A 17,500-nucleotide genomic window follows, 5' to 3' on the forward strand; every position below is an offset into this window, starting at 1 on the left:
TTCCCTCCCTTCCCCTCCACTGCAATATTCCTCTCCTCACTTTACCTCCACCTCTCCAGTTTGTCTTTTTTTTTTCCCTCGGCTTTTTTTCTGAACTTTCTCTCTCCCCTTCTTCAATTCCTTTTCCTTTCATTCCCTTCAAAGCTTTACCTGCTCGATTTCTCTCTCTCTCTCTCTCTCTCTCTCTCTCTCTCTCTCCATTTTCTCTTCTATCTCTCCTCTCTTCTCAACTTTTACTCCTTTCCCATTTTTCATCTCCTCTCCTTTCCCCTATTTCTCCCTTTCCTCTTCTTAGTTGCTCTCTTTCTCTTCTCCTCTACTTTCCCTTCCTGTTCCTCACTGCTCTTATATTCGTGTTTTTCTTCCTTTTCATGTTCTGTTTGGTCTCCTCTTTCCTCTTAGTTTATCTCTTCTCTACTTTCCCTTCCTCTTTTTCATTGCTCTCCTCTGTTTTCCATCCTTTCCATCTTTTCCTCTCCTCTCCTTTTCACTGGTCTCCTCCATCTTTTCCGTTCTTTTCTCTGGTTTTTCCTTTTCACCGAGTCTTTACCTCCTTCAAATTCCCTTCCTCTTCACTGATATTTTCCGTCCTTCTCCTTTTTTTCCATTCTCCTTTCTCTCTCTCTCCTTTCCCTCTTGTTATCTGTGTCTCCTATCCGTCTATTCTTTCCCTTCTCAACTCTTTATTCTCTTCTCCTTTTTCTCTTCCTCTTAATCCTCTTTTTCATTCATCCTTTCCGTTCTTCCTCTTTACCCTCTTCTCTGTCTCCTCCCATTTCTCTTATTCACTGTTTCTCTTCTCCGTGCTTTCTGTTCTTCTCTTTTCTCTCCTCTCCTCTCTTCCTTCTCATTCCTTTTCTCTTCTTTTCTCCTCCCATTCCTCTTATTCACTGCCTTCCGTTCTCCTCTTTTCTCTCCTCTCCTCTCTTCCTTCTCCCTCTTTTTCTCTTCTTTTCTCCTCCTCCTCCTCCCCCTCCACTTTCCCTTCCTGCTCCCCGCGCCTTCCGTCCCCGTCTCCCACAATGGCGCGGTCTACGGTAAGTCACTTCGCTGCGCCTCGCTAAGAATAGGCAATAACCGACACTTTCTCCTCCCCGGGCTTTGTGTGTGTGTGTGTGTGTGTGTGTGTGTGTGTGTGTGTGTGTGTGTGATTGTTTGGCAGGTACGGAGAAGCTGGTTTACAATGAACGTGGGAAACTAGAGAGAGACAGGTGTGTATGTGTGTGTGTGTGTGTGTGTGTGTGTGTGTGTGTGTGTGTGTGTGTGTGTGTGTTAAACGGTACTTATATTTATGACGTACGGAAGGAACAGGAAAATAGTGAAATGAGAGAGAGAGAGAGAGAGAGAGAGAGAGAGAGAGAGAGAGAGAGAGAGAGAGAGAGAGAGAGAGAGAGAGAACAGACGGAGGAGCAGGAGGAGCAGCAGGGCGCGGCAGGTGTGTGGGGCGTGACGGTACAGACAGTCACCACCACCACCACCACCACCACCTCCTCCTCCTCCTCCTCCTGCTCCACCGCCTCCGAGCACACTTCCTCCCCTCCGTCACCGCTCTCCGCTTCTACACTGTAATTGGCAGTAGTTTCTTCCATACGCCGCCTGGTGCAATGCTTCACACACACACACACACACACACACACACACACACACACACACACACACACACACACACTCATGTTTTTATCCTGTCGTTTCTTGCCCGCGCCACACCCTCCTCTTAACTCCGATGGTTGCTAATGCTCGGCGCGGCACCCCTGGGTCCACCGAGAGCTACTGAAGCTCCTACTGCTGCTGCTGTCTCTTCGGTGTCTGTCACGTACTTTCGTCTTTCCATGCGGCAGCGTCCATACTACGTCGCTCACTACTTTCAGGACGCCGCAGCAAGTGACTGAAGTTCGTTGTTCCTAACATGATGCACGCCGTAAAGAAGCCTACAGGTCTGCATAATTTAAAGCCAAGAAGGGATAGACAAAGGAAAATAATCTGTTCCGGGTGGAAACTAAACCTTTTGTATGAGTTTGGAAAACAAAGCTTCCGGGGCAAGACAATGACACAAGCCACAGGCGGACCCGAGGAGCACCGCGCCGCGAGCTGCAGGCCGCGGTGCCTCCAGTCAGTCGCCTTGACCTACCGGGCGAGCCTCGGGCCCTGACGCGGCTGAGGGCGCTGCGCAGGGTGCTGCTGGGGGAAGTGCGGAGGGAAGGCTTCCTGGGCGTGGTAGGGGGGACGGGGGCGGCCCTGCGGCGGCCTTCCTGGTACAGCATGGACGGCGGGACGGGCGGCCGGGCGCTGTAATGCCCCGCCGCGTGCCGCAGAGAGTCTGTGGACGCTGAGGTCTTGGCCGCCTCAACGTCCTCTGCCTGCCTTCTCTCGGGTTGTCGTTGTCGTTGTTGTTGTTGTTGTTGTTGTTGTCGATGTGTTTGATGATGCCGTATTTGTTGCTGTTGCTGCTGCTCCTGTTGTTGTTGTTGTTGTCGATGTGTTTGATGATGCAGTATTTGTTGCTGCCGCTGCTGTTGTTGTTGTTGCTGGTGGTAAAGTTGGCCATGTTGTTGTTGTTGTTGTTGTTGTTGTTGTTGATAGTGACGGTGCTGTGTTTGGTGGTAACGCTTTTGATACTCTCCCACTTGTTGAAGTTGTTGCTGAGGCGGCTGCTGAGGCTTCTGTTGCTGTTGTCGCTGTCGTCGTTGCTGTTGTTGAGGTTGATGATGATGCTGTTGTAATTGTTGTTGGTGCTGCTGCTGTTGCAGTTGTTGTTGTTGTTGTTGTTGTTGTTGTTGTTGCTGCTGCTGGTGTTTCTGTTGCTGCCGCAGGCGCTGCAGGTAGTGGTGGTGCCCCCGAGACCTCCAATTTGAGTTGCTGCCGCGAAGGGCTCGGGCACGGGGGCCGTCAGCCGCCGGAGGGGGACGCAGCGCGGCGCAGCGGCGGGAGGCCAGGCCGGGCAAGCGGCTGCTGGACCGTGGCGGAGGGACGGGCGGCAGGTGCGGAGGGTTGGGGGGCGGGCGGGCTGGCGGCCGAGGGCGGGGTGGGTGAAGAGGTTGACAAGGGCGGTGGGGTGGATGGCAGGGGCGGGGGAGGGGGCGTGGAGGAAAGGGCAGGTGGGTTGGACGATAAAGGCGGGGGCGGCGGAGTAGAAGAAAAGGGCGGTGGGCTGGAGGGCAGGGGCGGGGGGGTCCGGGCTGGGGAGGAGGGCGGGGGGCTGGACGGCAGGGGTGGAGGCGTTGAGGAAGAAGAGTAGGGCGGCGGACTAGACGGCAGGGGCGGGGGCGGTGGACTAGAGGACAGGGGCGGCGAACTGTCTGAGGGAGGCGGAGGAGGAGAACAGTCACGTGGGGACTGATGACTGGCTGACGGTGGCGGGTCAGGTGCCGGTGTGGTGGGGCCTGAGGGCGAGGAAGTGGTGGTGCTGGCGGTGGAGGGGACTGAGGTAGGCGGTTGTGGACCGTTCTCGGCTTCTCTGTAAATCTTTTTCTTCCTCTTGACGGGGCGGGCGTATATGGGCTCCCTCCTGAGTAGGCGTGGCGTGGGCGTCCTGGAGGAGCGCGGGGCGGGCGACCTTGACACGCGGCGACTCGGGGACTTCGGCGGCTTAAGGCTGTTTGTGGGTGGGTCGCGGCGGCCCGTGGAGGAGGAGGTGGAGTCGCCGCTGTCGTGGGTCATGCTCTCGATGCCGCTGGAGGAGGTGTCGCCCTGGGCGGCACGAGCAGCAGCGGCGGCGACACAGTCGTCGATACATCGCTCGTGGCTCCCGAGGACGGGGGCAGCGACGAGCACGGCGCGGTAGTCAACGTAGGTGTTGGGGGTGGCGGAGGGCGTGGGCTTGGTGCGCTTGAGGGCGGAATTGAAAATGTGGGCGTCGATGGAGTGGGCGTGCGAGGCGTGATCGGGAACCAGTAGCGGGTTGTCCACGCCCGGGCCGGCGCCCACGTGGAAGACAAACTCGTCCTCGTCGTGCAGAGAGTCAAGGGTGTCGTCAGAGGAACAGGTGACGGAGGGCCGCAGCCGCCGCACCTTGGCACTGGCCCGGCGCCACAGCGCGACGCACGCCCGTGCCCGCCGCCGCCCTGACCCCCGGCGGGCCCACGGCAGCCCCGCCGACACCGGCATGGTTCTGGGCTGTGTGCAGGCAACCCTTTCCGTCCCCGAGGAGGGGCGGGGCGGGCGGCGTGGGGCGGAGTGCCAGGCAGTCGCGGAAGAGAAACTTAGTGAGCGTCGGCGACCGTCACCTCACCGCGGCAACGGCGCGCCGCGCCACGCCCGCCTCCAGGCCTTCATGCTCCCCGCCCTGACACACTGCGACACACTGAGCCACGTGAAGATGACGAGCACCTCGGGCAGGTCAGGAAGCAACGCCCCGGGCTGGGGCAGGACGGGAGTGCCACCCGCCGCCCTCACACACACACACACACTCGGAGCCTCACACAGACACACAGGAACACGGCGCGGCGCGGGTGGCGGCACTCGCGGCGGAGCACAACAACAAAGATGCGGCGGCGAGGCGGGGGCGGCAGCGACTGAGCGGGAGTGTGAGGGTGATCGCTAGTTTCGCTACGCCCCGACGTCACCGACACAACCCACTTCCAGCCACCCTCCGCCCCCTCCCCTCCCTGCCGCTCACGCCTGGAAGGAAAGTTGAGGAAAACACGGAAACAGCTCGGCAGCCTGCAGCAAAATGTGGGAGTCACGCGGCTTTGTGCGGGAAGGAGGGAGGATGGAAGGGAGGAGAAAGGAAGGGAGAATAAACACAGGAGGAAATTCTGGATCAAGGGAAAGGGAAGAACACAGTGAAGGAAACGTAAAACACAACGGAACATCACGAGTCAGCATCCGAGGACACGCACATCAGGAGGAATGGAAGATTGAAGTAGAAAGACAAAGAGAAGGAAAAGAGAAAACGGAAGGAAGGAAGGGAGGAAGAAACGAAGGAAAGAAAGGAGGAAGAAACGAAGGAAGGAAGGAACAGTTGAGAGAGGGGGAAAGATAAAACTGAAGATAAAAAGAGAGGAGAGAAGAATAGAGGAAGGGAGAAAGAGAAACACGGAAAAAAAGGAAGGAAGAAACAGTAGAGAGATGGAGAAACGGAAAACGGAAAGAAGAAAGGAAGCGAGGAAGGAAGAAAGAAAGGAACAAGAGAAAGAGAGAGAGGGAGAAAGAGAAAACGGAAGGAAGAAAGGAAGTGAGGAAGGAAGGAGGGAGGAAGGAAGGAAGGAAAACAATCGAAGAAAACGGGAGGGGGCGGGCGGCGAGGAAATGGGGGGAGCTTTTTCTGGGAACCATCTCGACGCTGACTGGTGGACGCGGTGGAGGAAAATGAAAAAGATAAATCCTCTCGAGCGAAAAGTGGACAAAAAAAAAAGTGTGGCATAACGTTCTCTGAGTCATCAATTTCGTTCGTTTATTTCCGTTCTTTTTTTGTGTGTGGGTGTTATTTTTGATGAGAGAGAGAGAGAGAGAGAGAGAGAGAGAGAATTAAATTAAACTGCGGAGAAAGTGGACGATGGGAGAGAAATGAATGAATGAAATGAATGAATGAATGAAAGAAGGAAAGTGAGGAGAAGAAAAGAATAGGAGTGTAAAAGGGGGGGGGGGGGGACGGAGACGGAGGAAGAGGAAGAGGAGGAGGAGGAAGAGGAAGGAAGCGACAGGTACAGAGTCGTTTAGAGAAAGAGTCAGTGAGTGGGTCAGTTCATCCGCCCACACAAACAGTTAGACAGTCATCCAGTCAGTCAGTCAGTAAGTCATCCAGTCAGTAAGTCAGTCATCCAGTCAGTAAGTCAGTCATCCAGTCAGTCAGCAAGTCAGTCATTCAGCTAGTCAGTAAGTTAGTCGACCAGTCATCCAGTCAGTAACTCAGTCATCCAGTCATTCATTCAGCCAGTCAGTAAGTTAGTCAGGTAGTCATCCATCAGGTAAATCAGTACACCAGTCACACGCACGCACTTTCTCTGTCATCCACTCCCTCACGTTCACCTGTTAATTAAGATGACTGTTCAGGTGTGCGTTCAGGCTTCTTACGCATTCATTGAGACACACTTCTTGTTCCTCACTTTCTCGCGTTTCCGATACACAAATTAATAACTCGACTGTTAATCCTTTGATCTATTTATTTGTTAAGTTATTTCATTCATCTTTCAGTCAGTCAAACAGTCAGTAGTCATTCACCAGTCACTCAAAATCACATCAGTCAGTTTGTTTATCAGTCAAGCAGTCACGAAAGTCAGTCAGTCCGTCCGTCAGTCAGCCAGTCAGTCAGTCAGTCAATCCCAATCACATCAGTCACTCAGTCAGTCCACTCATGACCTCCATCCTCGGTCAGTCAGTCAAGATTCACCTACATTCACACTTCCCCCCACCCCCCGCTCCACCTCCTCCACCCCCCAAACCTCTCAATCATAAAACAGTAACCTTCCCCCATCCCCACTTCTCCCCGCCCCCTCCCCACTCCCCCCCGCCCCCCCGCCCCCCAACCCTATCACCATGACTTAGAACGCAGGATGTCTAGCGCATCTAATATCTCCGCCACTATCAACACCGCTACCACCACCACCACCACCACCATTACTACGAAGACCACCACCACCACCACCTTCAGTATTACGACCTCCATCGCTTTTAAACCACCACCACCACCACCACCACCACCACGCAGCTTAACTACCACAACTGCTAACCTACATCTATGAGCTACAAAAACCACCACCACCACTACTACTACTACTACTACTACTACTTCTCTGCTGGTGGTGTAACAATGATCAACTCCACCCACCACCACTTTTAATCCACCTCCACCGCAACACCGCCCACTCACCACCACAAATGAAATCACTACCAGCCACTAAACCAACGCACACACACACACACACACACACACACACACACACACACACACACACACACACACACAGTCAGAGAAATATATTTAAAAAGAGAGAGAGAGAGAGAGAGAGAGAGAGAGAGAGAGAGAGAGAGAGAGAGAGAGAGAGAGAGACATATCAAACAATCTACTTATGGCTCTCCCTAATGACCTCTTGACCACGCCCTCCCCCCCCCCCCTCCCCCCCCGCGGTCCAGGCCCCCCCGAGGTCAGGCCAAGAGTCAAGTCAGGTCACGAAGAGCTCTCGCCGCCCTTCCTGATGCCTCCAGACACGCCCAGATGACCTTCCGTGTGTGTGTGTGTGTGTGTGTGTGTGTGTGTGTGTGTGTGTGTGTGTGTGTGTTCACTGCCAGGATGTAAGCAAATATTACACAGTCAATCTCCCGTACGTTGCTCTCTTCCTTCTCTTCCTCCTCCTCCTCCTCCTCCTCTTCCTCCTCCTCCTCATACCTTGGTGAAATTTAGATGGTAAAGACCTCCATCTAATCGCAAGCACGCGCGCAGCAACGCAATCACACACACACACACACACACACACACACACACACACACACACACACACAGGTCAGATGAAGGAGGAAATTTCAATGCTAAACATGTAGTGATCTAAAGGCGCGTCTCTCTCTCTCTCTCTCTCTCTCTCTCTCTCTGACACACACACATACACAAACACACACACAGCGCCATCTATTGACACACAAAGTAAACATCACTTAAAACATCAATAACAACAACAACAACAATAATAATAATAATAATAATAATAATAATAATAATAATAATAATAATAGTCTTAGGTATGATGGGAGTATCAGGTGATCAAAGGTGTCACAGGGGCGTGTTAATTAGACTCACCTTACCTGGCGGGTCTACCTGGAGGAGGAGGAGGAGGAGGAGGAGGAAGAGGAGGAGTATTTACCGTTCCGCCTATCCCTTCATCCCTTACGCATTTTCCTTATACGACAACGACTCCTACACGACACGCCTCCTCCTCCTCCTCCTCCTCTTCCTCCTCCTCCTCCTCCTCCTCCTCCTTACGTCTTCCTTCCACTATCAAAACGGTATCCTCCTCTACTTCCCTCTCTCTTACAGCAACCCCTTTATCCCTCCCCTTCTCTCCTCTCCCCTCTCCCCTACTAACCCCTCCCTTCCCTCCACCTCCCTCCTTTCTAGTGACGATTTCACCCATACAGCACGCCCACACCCCCCTACACATCACCCTTACACAAACACAAATCACTGACTAGGTCCCACGCCTACATACCTGCCTCTCCCTACCTCTCACTACCGCGCTCCATTACCACCAACGACACCACCACCACCAACACCATTACCACCACCCACCTTGCACCGCCACCATTAGCCACTAAGTTCACGTCTATCATCGCTGTCCACCATATATGTGCCATTATCTGAGCCATCCCCCTCCATTATACATCATTTTACACTATTATGTGAACTTCGGCCCATATTCTCAAACATTGGGGGCCTACACACCCATATTTTGATCAGGCTTTCGTGGAGGTTGTTGTGTGTAGTTCCATGGGTAGTTTTATGAGCCTAGTGATAGTTTGTAAAGGCTTCTGAACCATGAACTTGAAAAACAATCTTGAGAACTCGATTACTCTCCTTTTTTGGGATTTGCAACACCCACATTTGATCAGACTGTCGTAGAGGTTGTGTTATTACTTCATTGGGTAGTTTGATGAGCCTAGAGATAGTTCGACAAGGCTTCTCTGCGCCATAAACGTGACAAACACTCTTGAGAACTCGTTTATTCTTCTTTTTTGGGATTTGCAACACTCACATTTAGGAGCAGTGAGTAGCGGGCTTTTTTTTTTTTCATTGTTGTTTTCCTTTTTTTGTTTACACCCTTGCATTGTCTCCTCTGTTAAAAAAAAAATGATCAGACTTTCCTAGAGGTTGTGTTAGTATTTCAATGGGTAGTTTTATGAGCCTAGAGATAGTTTGTCAAGGCTTCTCTGCGCCATAAATACGAAAAACACTCTTGATAACCCGACAAATCTCCCTCGTGGCCTTTGTAAATATTTGTTGTGACTGCCGAAGGCGTCTCAGAATACGGGCCTGGTCACCTTCAACTCGACACAATTATTCTTTATGATTTAAGGTGTTCCCTGTAGCGCCGGTAGGATCTCTTGAGGGGCCTCTTGGGCGACCCCGGACCGTTAGTGGGGCAGGCGAATTATAGTGGTTGCCGTGATGTATGACTATAGACCATCAGAGCCCCCAGCTAACATTACTGTCCAGCATACAGCATTATCTGAGCCTTCTACATCCTCTAACCAGCAAACAGGGGTGGATGCTTTATCATCACACGCTCGCTTGCAACACTACGATATGACACTTCTGCTGTTAACCATATATTCCACGACTGTCCACTATACACTACAAAACACTATACACCATATGAATCCTCCCAAATCCTCCTGCCAGCAAATAGAGGGCGACTGCACTATAAACACCACAGTCTCCCTTGCAACATTAAGCTATGACACTTCTGTTGTTAATCATATATTCCACGACTGTCCACTATACACTACACAGCACTATACACCATCTGAATCCTCCCAATTCCTCTAACCAGCAAAGAGAGGGTGACTGCACAATCAACACCACAGTCTCCCCTGCAACACTACGCTATTACACTATGCTATTAGCCGTCAGAGTCCACAACGATCATCAACGGCCGCCACCTCACAGCACTGCCTCTCCCCACCACGCCCTGCCACCATCTGACAGGGGATTGATGGTGGTGTACCGTACTTAGGGCAGGTCACAGTTTCTTTGATTCTTATTGTTATTTGGCGCGCGTATTGAAGTTATGTATGCTTTAACGCCTTGACTGCGGATTTCCTACAAGAAGACATCACCAAGCTACAGGAATGGATCAAAAAGTGGCTGCTACAATTCAGTGAAGAAAAATATAAAGTCATGTACCTTGGGAGGGGAATCCAGCATACCAGTACCACTTGGAAAACACTCCACTATCCACCACAGAGGCAGAGAAAGACCTGGGAGTTTATGTTACCAGGCTACCAGTGAAGGCAAAATCCGTGCCAATCGCAGCGGACGGGTTAAGATTATAGAGGCAAACCTGAATATGTAAGGTCAGTTTGCAGTGAAAAAGAGAATATAGAAGCTGTTGATGTGCTTGTATGGTTGTTCAGGATGAGTTTGTTTGTTCGTATGTTTGTTATGGTGTTGAAAGCCGTGTCTGCAGCCTCCGCCTTCCTTTATTCCTTACTAATGATGCTTTCTCGAGTGTTGGACATCTCACTAACATGGATACATAACAATACTTTCTGACATGTACTTAAAATGAATATATAAAAGTACCTCAAGATAGTAGGTAGCAAAAATAGTTAAAAAAAGGACTAAATTATCTGTGGGGGAGATGAACTGGAAATATAAGTGATTTAAATATAAGTGATTTAAATATAAGTAGTGTAAATATAAGTGATGCAAACTTCTCACACTACCAACACAAGTCACAATACAACTAACTAACCTAACCTAACCTAACCAACCTAACCAACCTAACCTAACCTACCTAAATTGACCTATGCTAACCTAACTAAACTAACCTAAGCTAACCTAACCAACCTAACCTAGCCAACCTAACCTAACCTATCTAAACTAACCTAAGCTAACCTAACCAACCTAACCTAGCCAACCTAACCTAACCTATCTAAACTAACCTATGCTAACCTAACCTAACTAAACTAACCTAACTAACCCAACCGATTCACTAACCACCACACACTACTTGCAACCTACCACTAATACTATTCACCACTACATCAACTACACTAACTACCAATACTAACAATACCACCTCTATACCTCTAACCACTACACAGTCCACTTCTCATCACTACGACTTAACCACCATACCCCACTACCGACACCACTAACTCTACACCCCTACGCAATACCTCTGACCCCTACACATCACCACTACAATACTATTACAACACAATCCCATCACACAGCCACGCCCCATACGCAAACACAACTGAATTGGCTACACTGACGAAATTGTAACTTGCATATATTTTGATTTGCATTACGAGGTCCAGTAAAAAAAAGATAATTCTCTCTCTCTCTCTCTCTCTCTCTCTCTCTCTCTCTCTCTCTCTCTCAGCAGGTAAACAGTGCCGGAAATAGCCACGGGGGGCGGAAAGGGAGGAAAGAGACAGGTGGGGAGGAGAGGGTAGGGGAGGAGAGAGGGAGGGCGCATAGGTAAGTAGGTAGGAACGGGAGGGGAGGGGAAGGAGAGGGGAGATGGGAAGGAAGGGAGCATAGGTAAATAGGGACGAGAGGGTGGTGGGGGAGAGGTGGGAGAGGGGTAGGTGAGGAGGGAGAGAGATTGGGGAAGGGAAGGAGGGAGGGAAAGATGGGAGGAGGCTGTGGGAGGAGGGAGGGGAGAGGAATAGGTAAGTAGGGAGGGGGGGAGGGGGAGGGCCGCGTGTCTGGCACTAAGCAAGACTATAAATAAGCCTTCCCCCTCACCTCAGTTAAGAGCGGCGCCCCTTTATGATTACTATGATTATTACCATTATTATTATTATTATTATTATTATTATTATTATTATTATTATTATTATTGCCTCTGATCGTTACTTTCCATACCATTGTTTTCTAGTTTCGGTCAAGTTCAAGTTCAAGTAAAAATGTCCGTAGCAGTTATAATAGTAATAGTTAAGATGATGATGATGATGATGATGATACGGGAAAGACGACTACTTACTATTCACTACTACTACTACTACTACTACTACTACTAACATTACACCCAGAAACAAAAAGAAGAAGAAAAAGAAAGAAGAAAATAAAGAACAAAAAGAAACTGAAAAAGAGGAAGAACAAGAACCAGAACAAGAAGAAATAAAAACTGACGAACAAAAAAAAATATTAACGAAGAGCAACAACATAAAACAATAACAAGAAACAAGATATTAACGAAGAGCAACAACAACAACAACAACAACCGGTGCACGTGTCTGGCTCTCTCCCACCCCGGCTCACAGGTGTACACGGGCGCTAATGAGGCAAAGGTAAGGCCTGAACATCTTCCTCTCACTCACGTTACGCCTCCTCTACACGTCTCCCTCCCTCCCTTCCTTCTTGCCCTCTCCTATCATCATTTACCTTTCCCTCCATGCCTCCTCCTCTTCCTCCTCTCATTTTCTTCCCTTCTTTCCTCATTTCTTTTTTTTTTTACCTTCCTGTGTTATCGTTTTCTACCTCCTCCTCCTCCTCCTCCTCCTCCTCTTTTTTTTTCTTTCTCTCCGTCCGTCTCAATCTTATACCTCCCTCTCCCTTCCTTCTTGCCTCCTCCTCCTCCTCCTTATTTCCTTTCCCTCCCTCTCATCTTCTCCCTCTCTACCTCCCTCCATCCTACATCTTTTTTCCTCCCTTCATCCTTGCCTTTCCTTTCTTCTCTTACCTTCCTCCCTCATTCCCTCCTCCTCCTCCTCCTCTATTTCTTCTTTTATCTCCCTTCCTCCTCATCTTCTCTTCCTCCTTTCCGCCTTGCTTCCTTTTCGTTTCCCTTCCTATCCCATCTTTTTTTTTACCTCTTCTCCATTTTTTCTTTTTTTCTTTCCCTCCCTGCTGCCTCCTCTTCTTTTTCTTTCCTTTCACTACTCCTCTTATCGTCTCCTTTGGCTCCTTTCTTTCTATCCTCCTCTTCCTCCTCCTCCTCCTCCTCCTCTTCCTCTCCTTTTCCTCCATGTCTCATCGTCTTTCTTACTCTCTCCCTCCTTACCTCCTCCTCCTCCTCCTCCTCATCATCATCATTTCCTTTCCCTCCCACCTTTCTCTCCATCACTCCCAGCATCCACCCTTACGCACACCTGTTCACCCCCTCCCCACCACCCCCTCACCCCTCCCAAGCACCTACTCTTATGTTCAGGGAAGGGGGGCAGAGGGGTGGGGAGGGGAGGATGGGGGGGGCAGGAAGTGGCCATATACGGGGTCTTGGTCTGAGGAAAACGACGGTCAGGTGTGTGTGTGTGTGTGTGTGTGTGTGTGTGTGTGTGTGTGTGTGTGTGTGTGTGTGTGCTTATTTATACACCTGGGGACAGCGCGAGGGGTGAAAAAGGGGGAAAAAAATGCCCGCCATGCGCCGCTCTGTAAAAAAAAATGCGCGTGTGTGTGTGTGTGTGTGTGTGTGTGTGTGTGTGTGTGAGGTAATGGGATATGATAGGGGTGGAGAGGATGAGGGAAAAGATGCGAAGAGTGTGTGTGGGGGGGTGACATGATGGGGGTGAAGAGGATGAGGGGAAGGATGCAAAGCAGAGAAGAATGGGGAGGAGGGGAGGGGGGGCGATAACACATAACACATGGCCCACACCGCCCCTCGACCCGCCCACACGATCGTCTTACCCCTGGTCATACGCAGCACACACACACACACACACACACACACACACACACACGGGGGACAACTTACCCACGGAGAGACTAGGGATGGGGGAGAAGGTGAAGGCGGTGCCGGGGTAGCCAGGGGGACCGGGGGATAGGGGGGTCCTGGGGGAGCGGTGAGGGGGCTTGTATGGTGAGGGTCGGCCAGGGGCGGTGATGAGGGGCGGGGGGCGGCGGGGGCCTGAGGAGGGCAGGAGGGGGCGCGTGCTGTGGGCGCTGCTGGAGGCCAGGCTGATGTCCCGCGAGGTGTCGCGGCTCAGGTCCCGCGAGGAGACGCTCGTATCGCGGTAGTTCGAAGGAAGCAGCGGTGCTGACCTCCACTGCGGCAGCCCCAGCGGTCTAGGGGGCGGCGCTCCCAGGTGGGCCGAGGACACCCAGGGCCCCCGGTAGGCGTAGTGCGGGCGGCGGGATGGAGGGTGGTGGGCGTGGTGCAGGGCGGTGAGCAAGTGGTTGACACGGTTCTGGCGGGTGAAGGGGTCGAGGGCGGGGTACTGGTGGTGGGGCGGAGGGGGAGGCCGCTGCTGGAAGTGGCCGGGGTGGGGATGGCGGTGGTGGTGGTGGTGGTGGTGTGGGCGGTGCGGGGGGTGATGGGCGGCGGCGGGGGTGAGGGAGGCGCGGCCCCCGGGAAGAGACTCGAGGTAGTCGGGGCCGGAGTAGAGGCTGTCGTCGCGGCGGTACACCACCTCGTAGCGGTAGTGTTGAGGCCGCCTGCTGCTGCCCCCGCTACACCAGCCACACACGCGCCACGACACCATCACGTCCCGCCCACCCCATGCCGCCGCCCACACCCGCTACACCCCGCCGCCCTCCTGCCGCCGCCAGAGCCGCTCCTCGCATGCCACTCGCCGGGTCCCTCGCGTGTGGCGGCTGCCGTCTGCTGCCTGCCCCGACGCCTCTCACATCACACCACAGAGCGCCGCCTCGCACCGCCCGCCTTTTCCAAGTCTCGCGGGTGTCCAGCTCTCAGGGTGACGCTCCCTACACGCTCACTGCTGCTGGCGTCCTACAAGGCAACACAACCTTACAACACACGAGGCCACGTCGCTACAACGCATTTAACACATTCGAGACGCAACCCAAAGCCCCAACGACGTAACATAACGCTCAGGACGACGCTACAACGCACGACACACCCACCTCGTAACACTCCTGGGAGGCAACACAACACGGACGTGACGCCCCGGCCCCGCGGCGCCACAAAGGCCGCGGGTAAGTTTCAGGAAATCGCAGTCGGGTCGCCACGCGGGGGAGGGTGCCAGCGGGTCGGGTTGCAGTGCCCGACGTGTCCCTTGGTTACACAGCTGCTCCGTACACAAAGGGGGGAGGGGGAGGGCAGGGCCTTGTACGGTCACTCCACACTCACTCCCTCATTCCCGCGCCTCAAGGTCTTCACGAACATAACTTTCGGCCCCAACGCTTCCTAGTTGAAAAAAAAAAAAAAAGTGTTGAGTGGTGCTTGTAAACACACTCGGCCAATGGAGTCTCGGTACCGCTGCCAGGGAGGCGTTGTATACTGAACCAGGATGATTCACGGATCTGGTAATTTCCTTGTCATGACGCAATGATATCTCAGATTTATTACGGCTGTGATTTTTTTTTCCTGCACGGGCACACTTTAAACAGAGAACAAGGCAGTAGCTCTCTAGCATGAAGCAGTAACGACCACAGTGATGACCATTCTACTGAATGGTCATCACTGTTAGTTAGTTAGGGCGGACGAGCAACTTGCGCCCTGGACTTGATATGCACTCGTCCCTCGGTAACTCTGAGCCAGCGCTCCTTAGCGCCTAGTGCCGCTGCGGCATGAGTGCCAATAGTGGCGTATACCTGAGGGCGGCGCGATTGCCAGCATGGAACAAAACCACAAAACATGGGCCGCGGCGGGTGACGCACGCCGCTCGCTGCTGGGAGTGCCAACTAGAACAAGCTGTGCCGCGAAGGCCTGATCCGCTCACCAGCAGTGCCACGGTGACCTGCTGGCTGCCCCACCCTTGGCTGGGAGGTCAGGTGTCGCCCTATGACCCAAGGCCCTAACAAGACGCCCTGGGTGGCCCCACGCGACCCTAGTGCCACTGAACCTTGGCGCCCACGCCCACGCCACGCCCGCTGGGGGGGGGGGGGGGTAAGAGGCAGGGAAGGGCTGTAAGCGAGACACGGATGGTTTCTGTTCCCTTGCTGCATGTTGTATATGTACATAGGGTCTCTCTCTCTCTCTCTCTCTCTCTCTCTCTCTCTCTCTCTCTCTCTCTCTCTCTCTCTCTCTCTCTCTCTCTCTCTCACACACACACACACTCAATCAATTTCATCCATTTTTCTTTCCATCGACTGACGACAAAAAAAAAAAAAAAAAAAAAAAACAGTGCGCGTCCCTTCCCTTGTGCGCGGCGGCGGCAAACAAGCCACAGGTAAACAAGCCACAGGTAACGAACCGTGCAGCCAGGGGGGGGGGGGGGGGGGCGAAGAGTGTAATAACGGCCCACCGACTCATTATCGCACACATGACCACATTAATTTTTCTTGGTCCTGCCTGACGCGATACCCTGGGGCACACACACACACACACACACACAAACACACACACACACGCACACACACGGCCCGGGTCACCAAACTCCTCCGTGGGGCGTCAACTCCCACTAGTTTCCAGGATGGGTGAGAGGTGTGGGGTGTGAGCGAGGAGGGGGTGAGGCAGGTGGGCACGGGGGCGCGTCAACTCGTACCTTAGCGTCACCCCAGCCCTTGCGTCGCGTCACCCCCTTCCCCCACCTGCTCCTGCGTCACTGCACCTCACACACACGACACACTCTCCCTGGGCCTCGTCACACGCTGCCCGCCGCGGAAATCACTCGTGTTGTGTTAGATTTTCCAGTTCTTACGTGCACTAACACACTCGTTCCGTGTCGGGGCTTGGGGAAGACTGCCGCTCGGCCGCAACTCACACCGCCCGCGGCCCTGGCCTCCCCCTCCCCCCCTCACCTGCCCGCCCGCCCGCTGCCCCTTACCCACGCCTACCCACAGCCTGCATCCTTGCCCTATGCCCTTACATTCCTACCCCGCTTGCTTCAGCCCGGTATAGCTAGGATAATCATGGTTGAAAGGTGGGGTGAGGGGGAATGAGGGGGAAAAACAGCGTTGTTGTGGGTGCGGGAAGCTCGGTGCCCGGGCGGCGGAGGTATGCGTTGCCGGCGGCGGCGGGCGAGTCTCACCTTCCCCGCCGCTGCCTGGCGCACGACCAAACACCTGTCCATCAGCGCCCCTCACCACCCACGCCCGCCACCCACACCACACTCCCACCACGCTCATGACACCCGTTATATTTCAGACTCCACCCTGCGCCGCCAGAGCCAGGCCCCCGACAGCGCTGGCCAGGAGGAGGAAGCGAGGTGGTGAGGCGTCGCTGGCGTCTGTGCGTACGTTGTGTTCCCCGCCATTCTCACTGGTGCTACCTGCCCCTGCCCTGCCCCGCGCCGCGCATACCACCACCACCACCGCCACCACTGCTACACCATCCCCGCCCCCCGCACGCCCACCACACGTCAGGCACACCCACAGACACAAGGCAGAACGGGTCATCACGGAGGGGGAAGAGGTTTAGCAGTAGGTGTTGGGGCATGGTCCAGGTGCAGGGGAGGGGACGGCTTGGCCCCTTCCTGCCCGGCGCGTCACGGCAGTAGGAGTACGGACTAGAAGCAACTCCCGCCTCTGTGGCCCTGTCTGACCCACCGCACAGTGCCACCAGCCAGCCGCCACACGCACACACACACACACACACACTAAAAAACATGACCGTCAGCCTAAAAAAAAACAAGCTGAATGGAATCATACGCCACACACACACACACACACACACACACACACACACACACACACACACACACACACACACACACACACACACACACACACACACACACACACACACACACACAATAACACCCAAAAAAATGACCGTCAGCCTAAAATACAAGCTGAATGGAATCATACGCCACACACACACACACACACACACACACACCAAACCGAAAAAAAAACACTAATGACAGGATGGTTTTACCAGACGAAGTCGTGTTTCAAAAGCATATTACACACACACACACACACACACACACACACACACACACACACACACACACACACTTAGGAAATTAAATAAAAAAGATAAAGGAATAAAACAGG

The 17,500-nt window shown here is 53.1% G+C and overlaps 1 protein-coding gene across 5 annotated transcripts in view; it reads right to left on the bottom strand.

Moving 5' to 3' along the window:
• LOC126986951 (membrane-associated guanylate kinase, WW and PDZ domain-containing protein 1-like) overlaps nt 1-17,500 on the bottom strand; it is a 71,841-nt gene that overhangs the window by 37,772 nt on the left and 16,569 nt on the right. For 2 of the 5 annotated variants that reach the window (XM_050843492.1, XM_050843490.1), the window contains exons 1-2: nt 16,201-16,292; nt 13,353-14,327 (exon numbers count right to left, since the gene is read on the bottom strand). The exons of 1 other annotated variant lie outside the window; for it this stretch is intronic. In XM_050843492.1, the coding sequence (XP_050699449.1) occupies nt 13,353-14,079 (727 nt within the window). In that variant the 5' untranslated portion in view covers nt 14,080-14,327; nt 16,201-16,292. Of the gene's footprint in view, nt 1-13,352; nt 14,328-16,200; nt 16,293-17,500 lie in introns of those variants that run through there. 2 more of the 5 variants (XM_050843494.1, XM_050843495.1) reach the window with 2 other exon arrangements.

This window comes from Eriocheir sinensis, chromosome 63, assembly GCF_024679095.1.
Source record: "Eriocheir sinensis breed Jianghai 21 chromosome 63, ASM2467909v1, whole genome shotgun sequence".
Lineage (NCBI taxonomy): Eukaryota > Metazoa > Arthropoda > Malacostraca > Decapoda > Varunidae > Eriocheir > Eriocheir sinensis.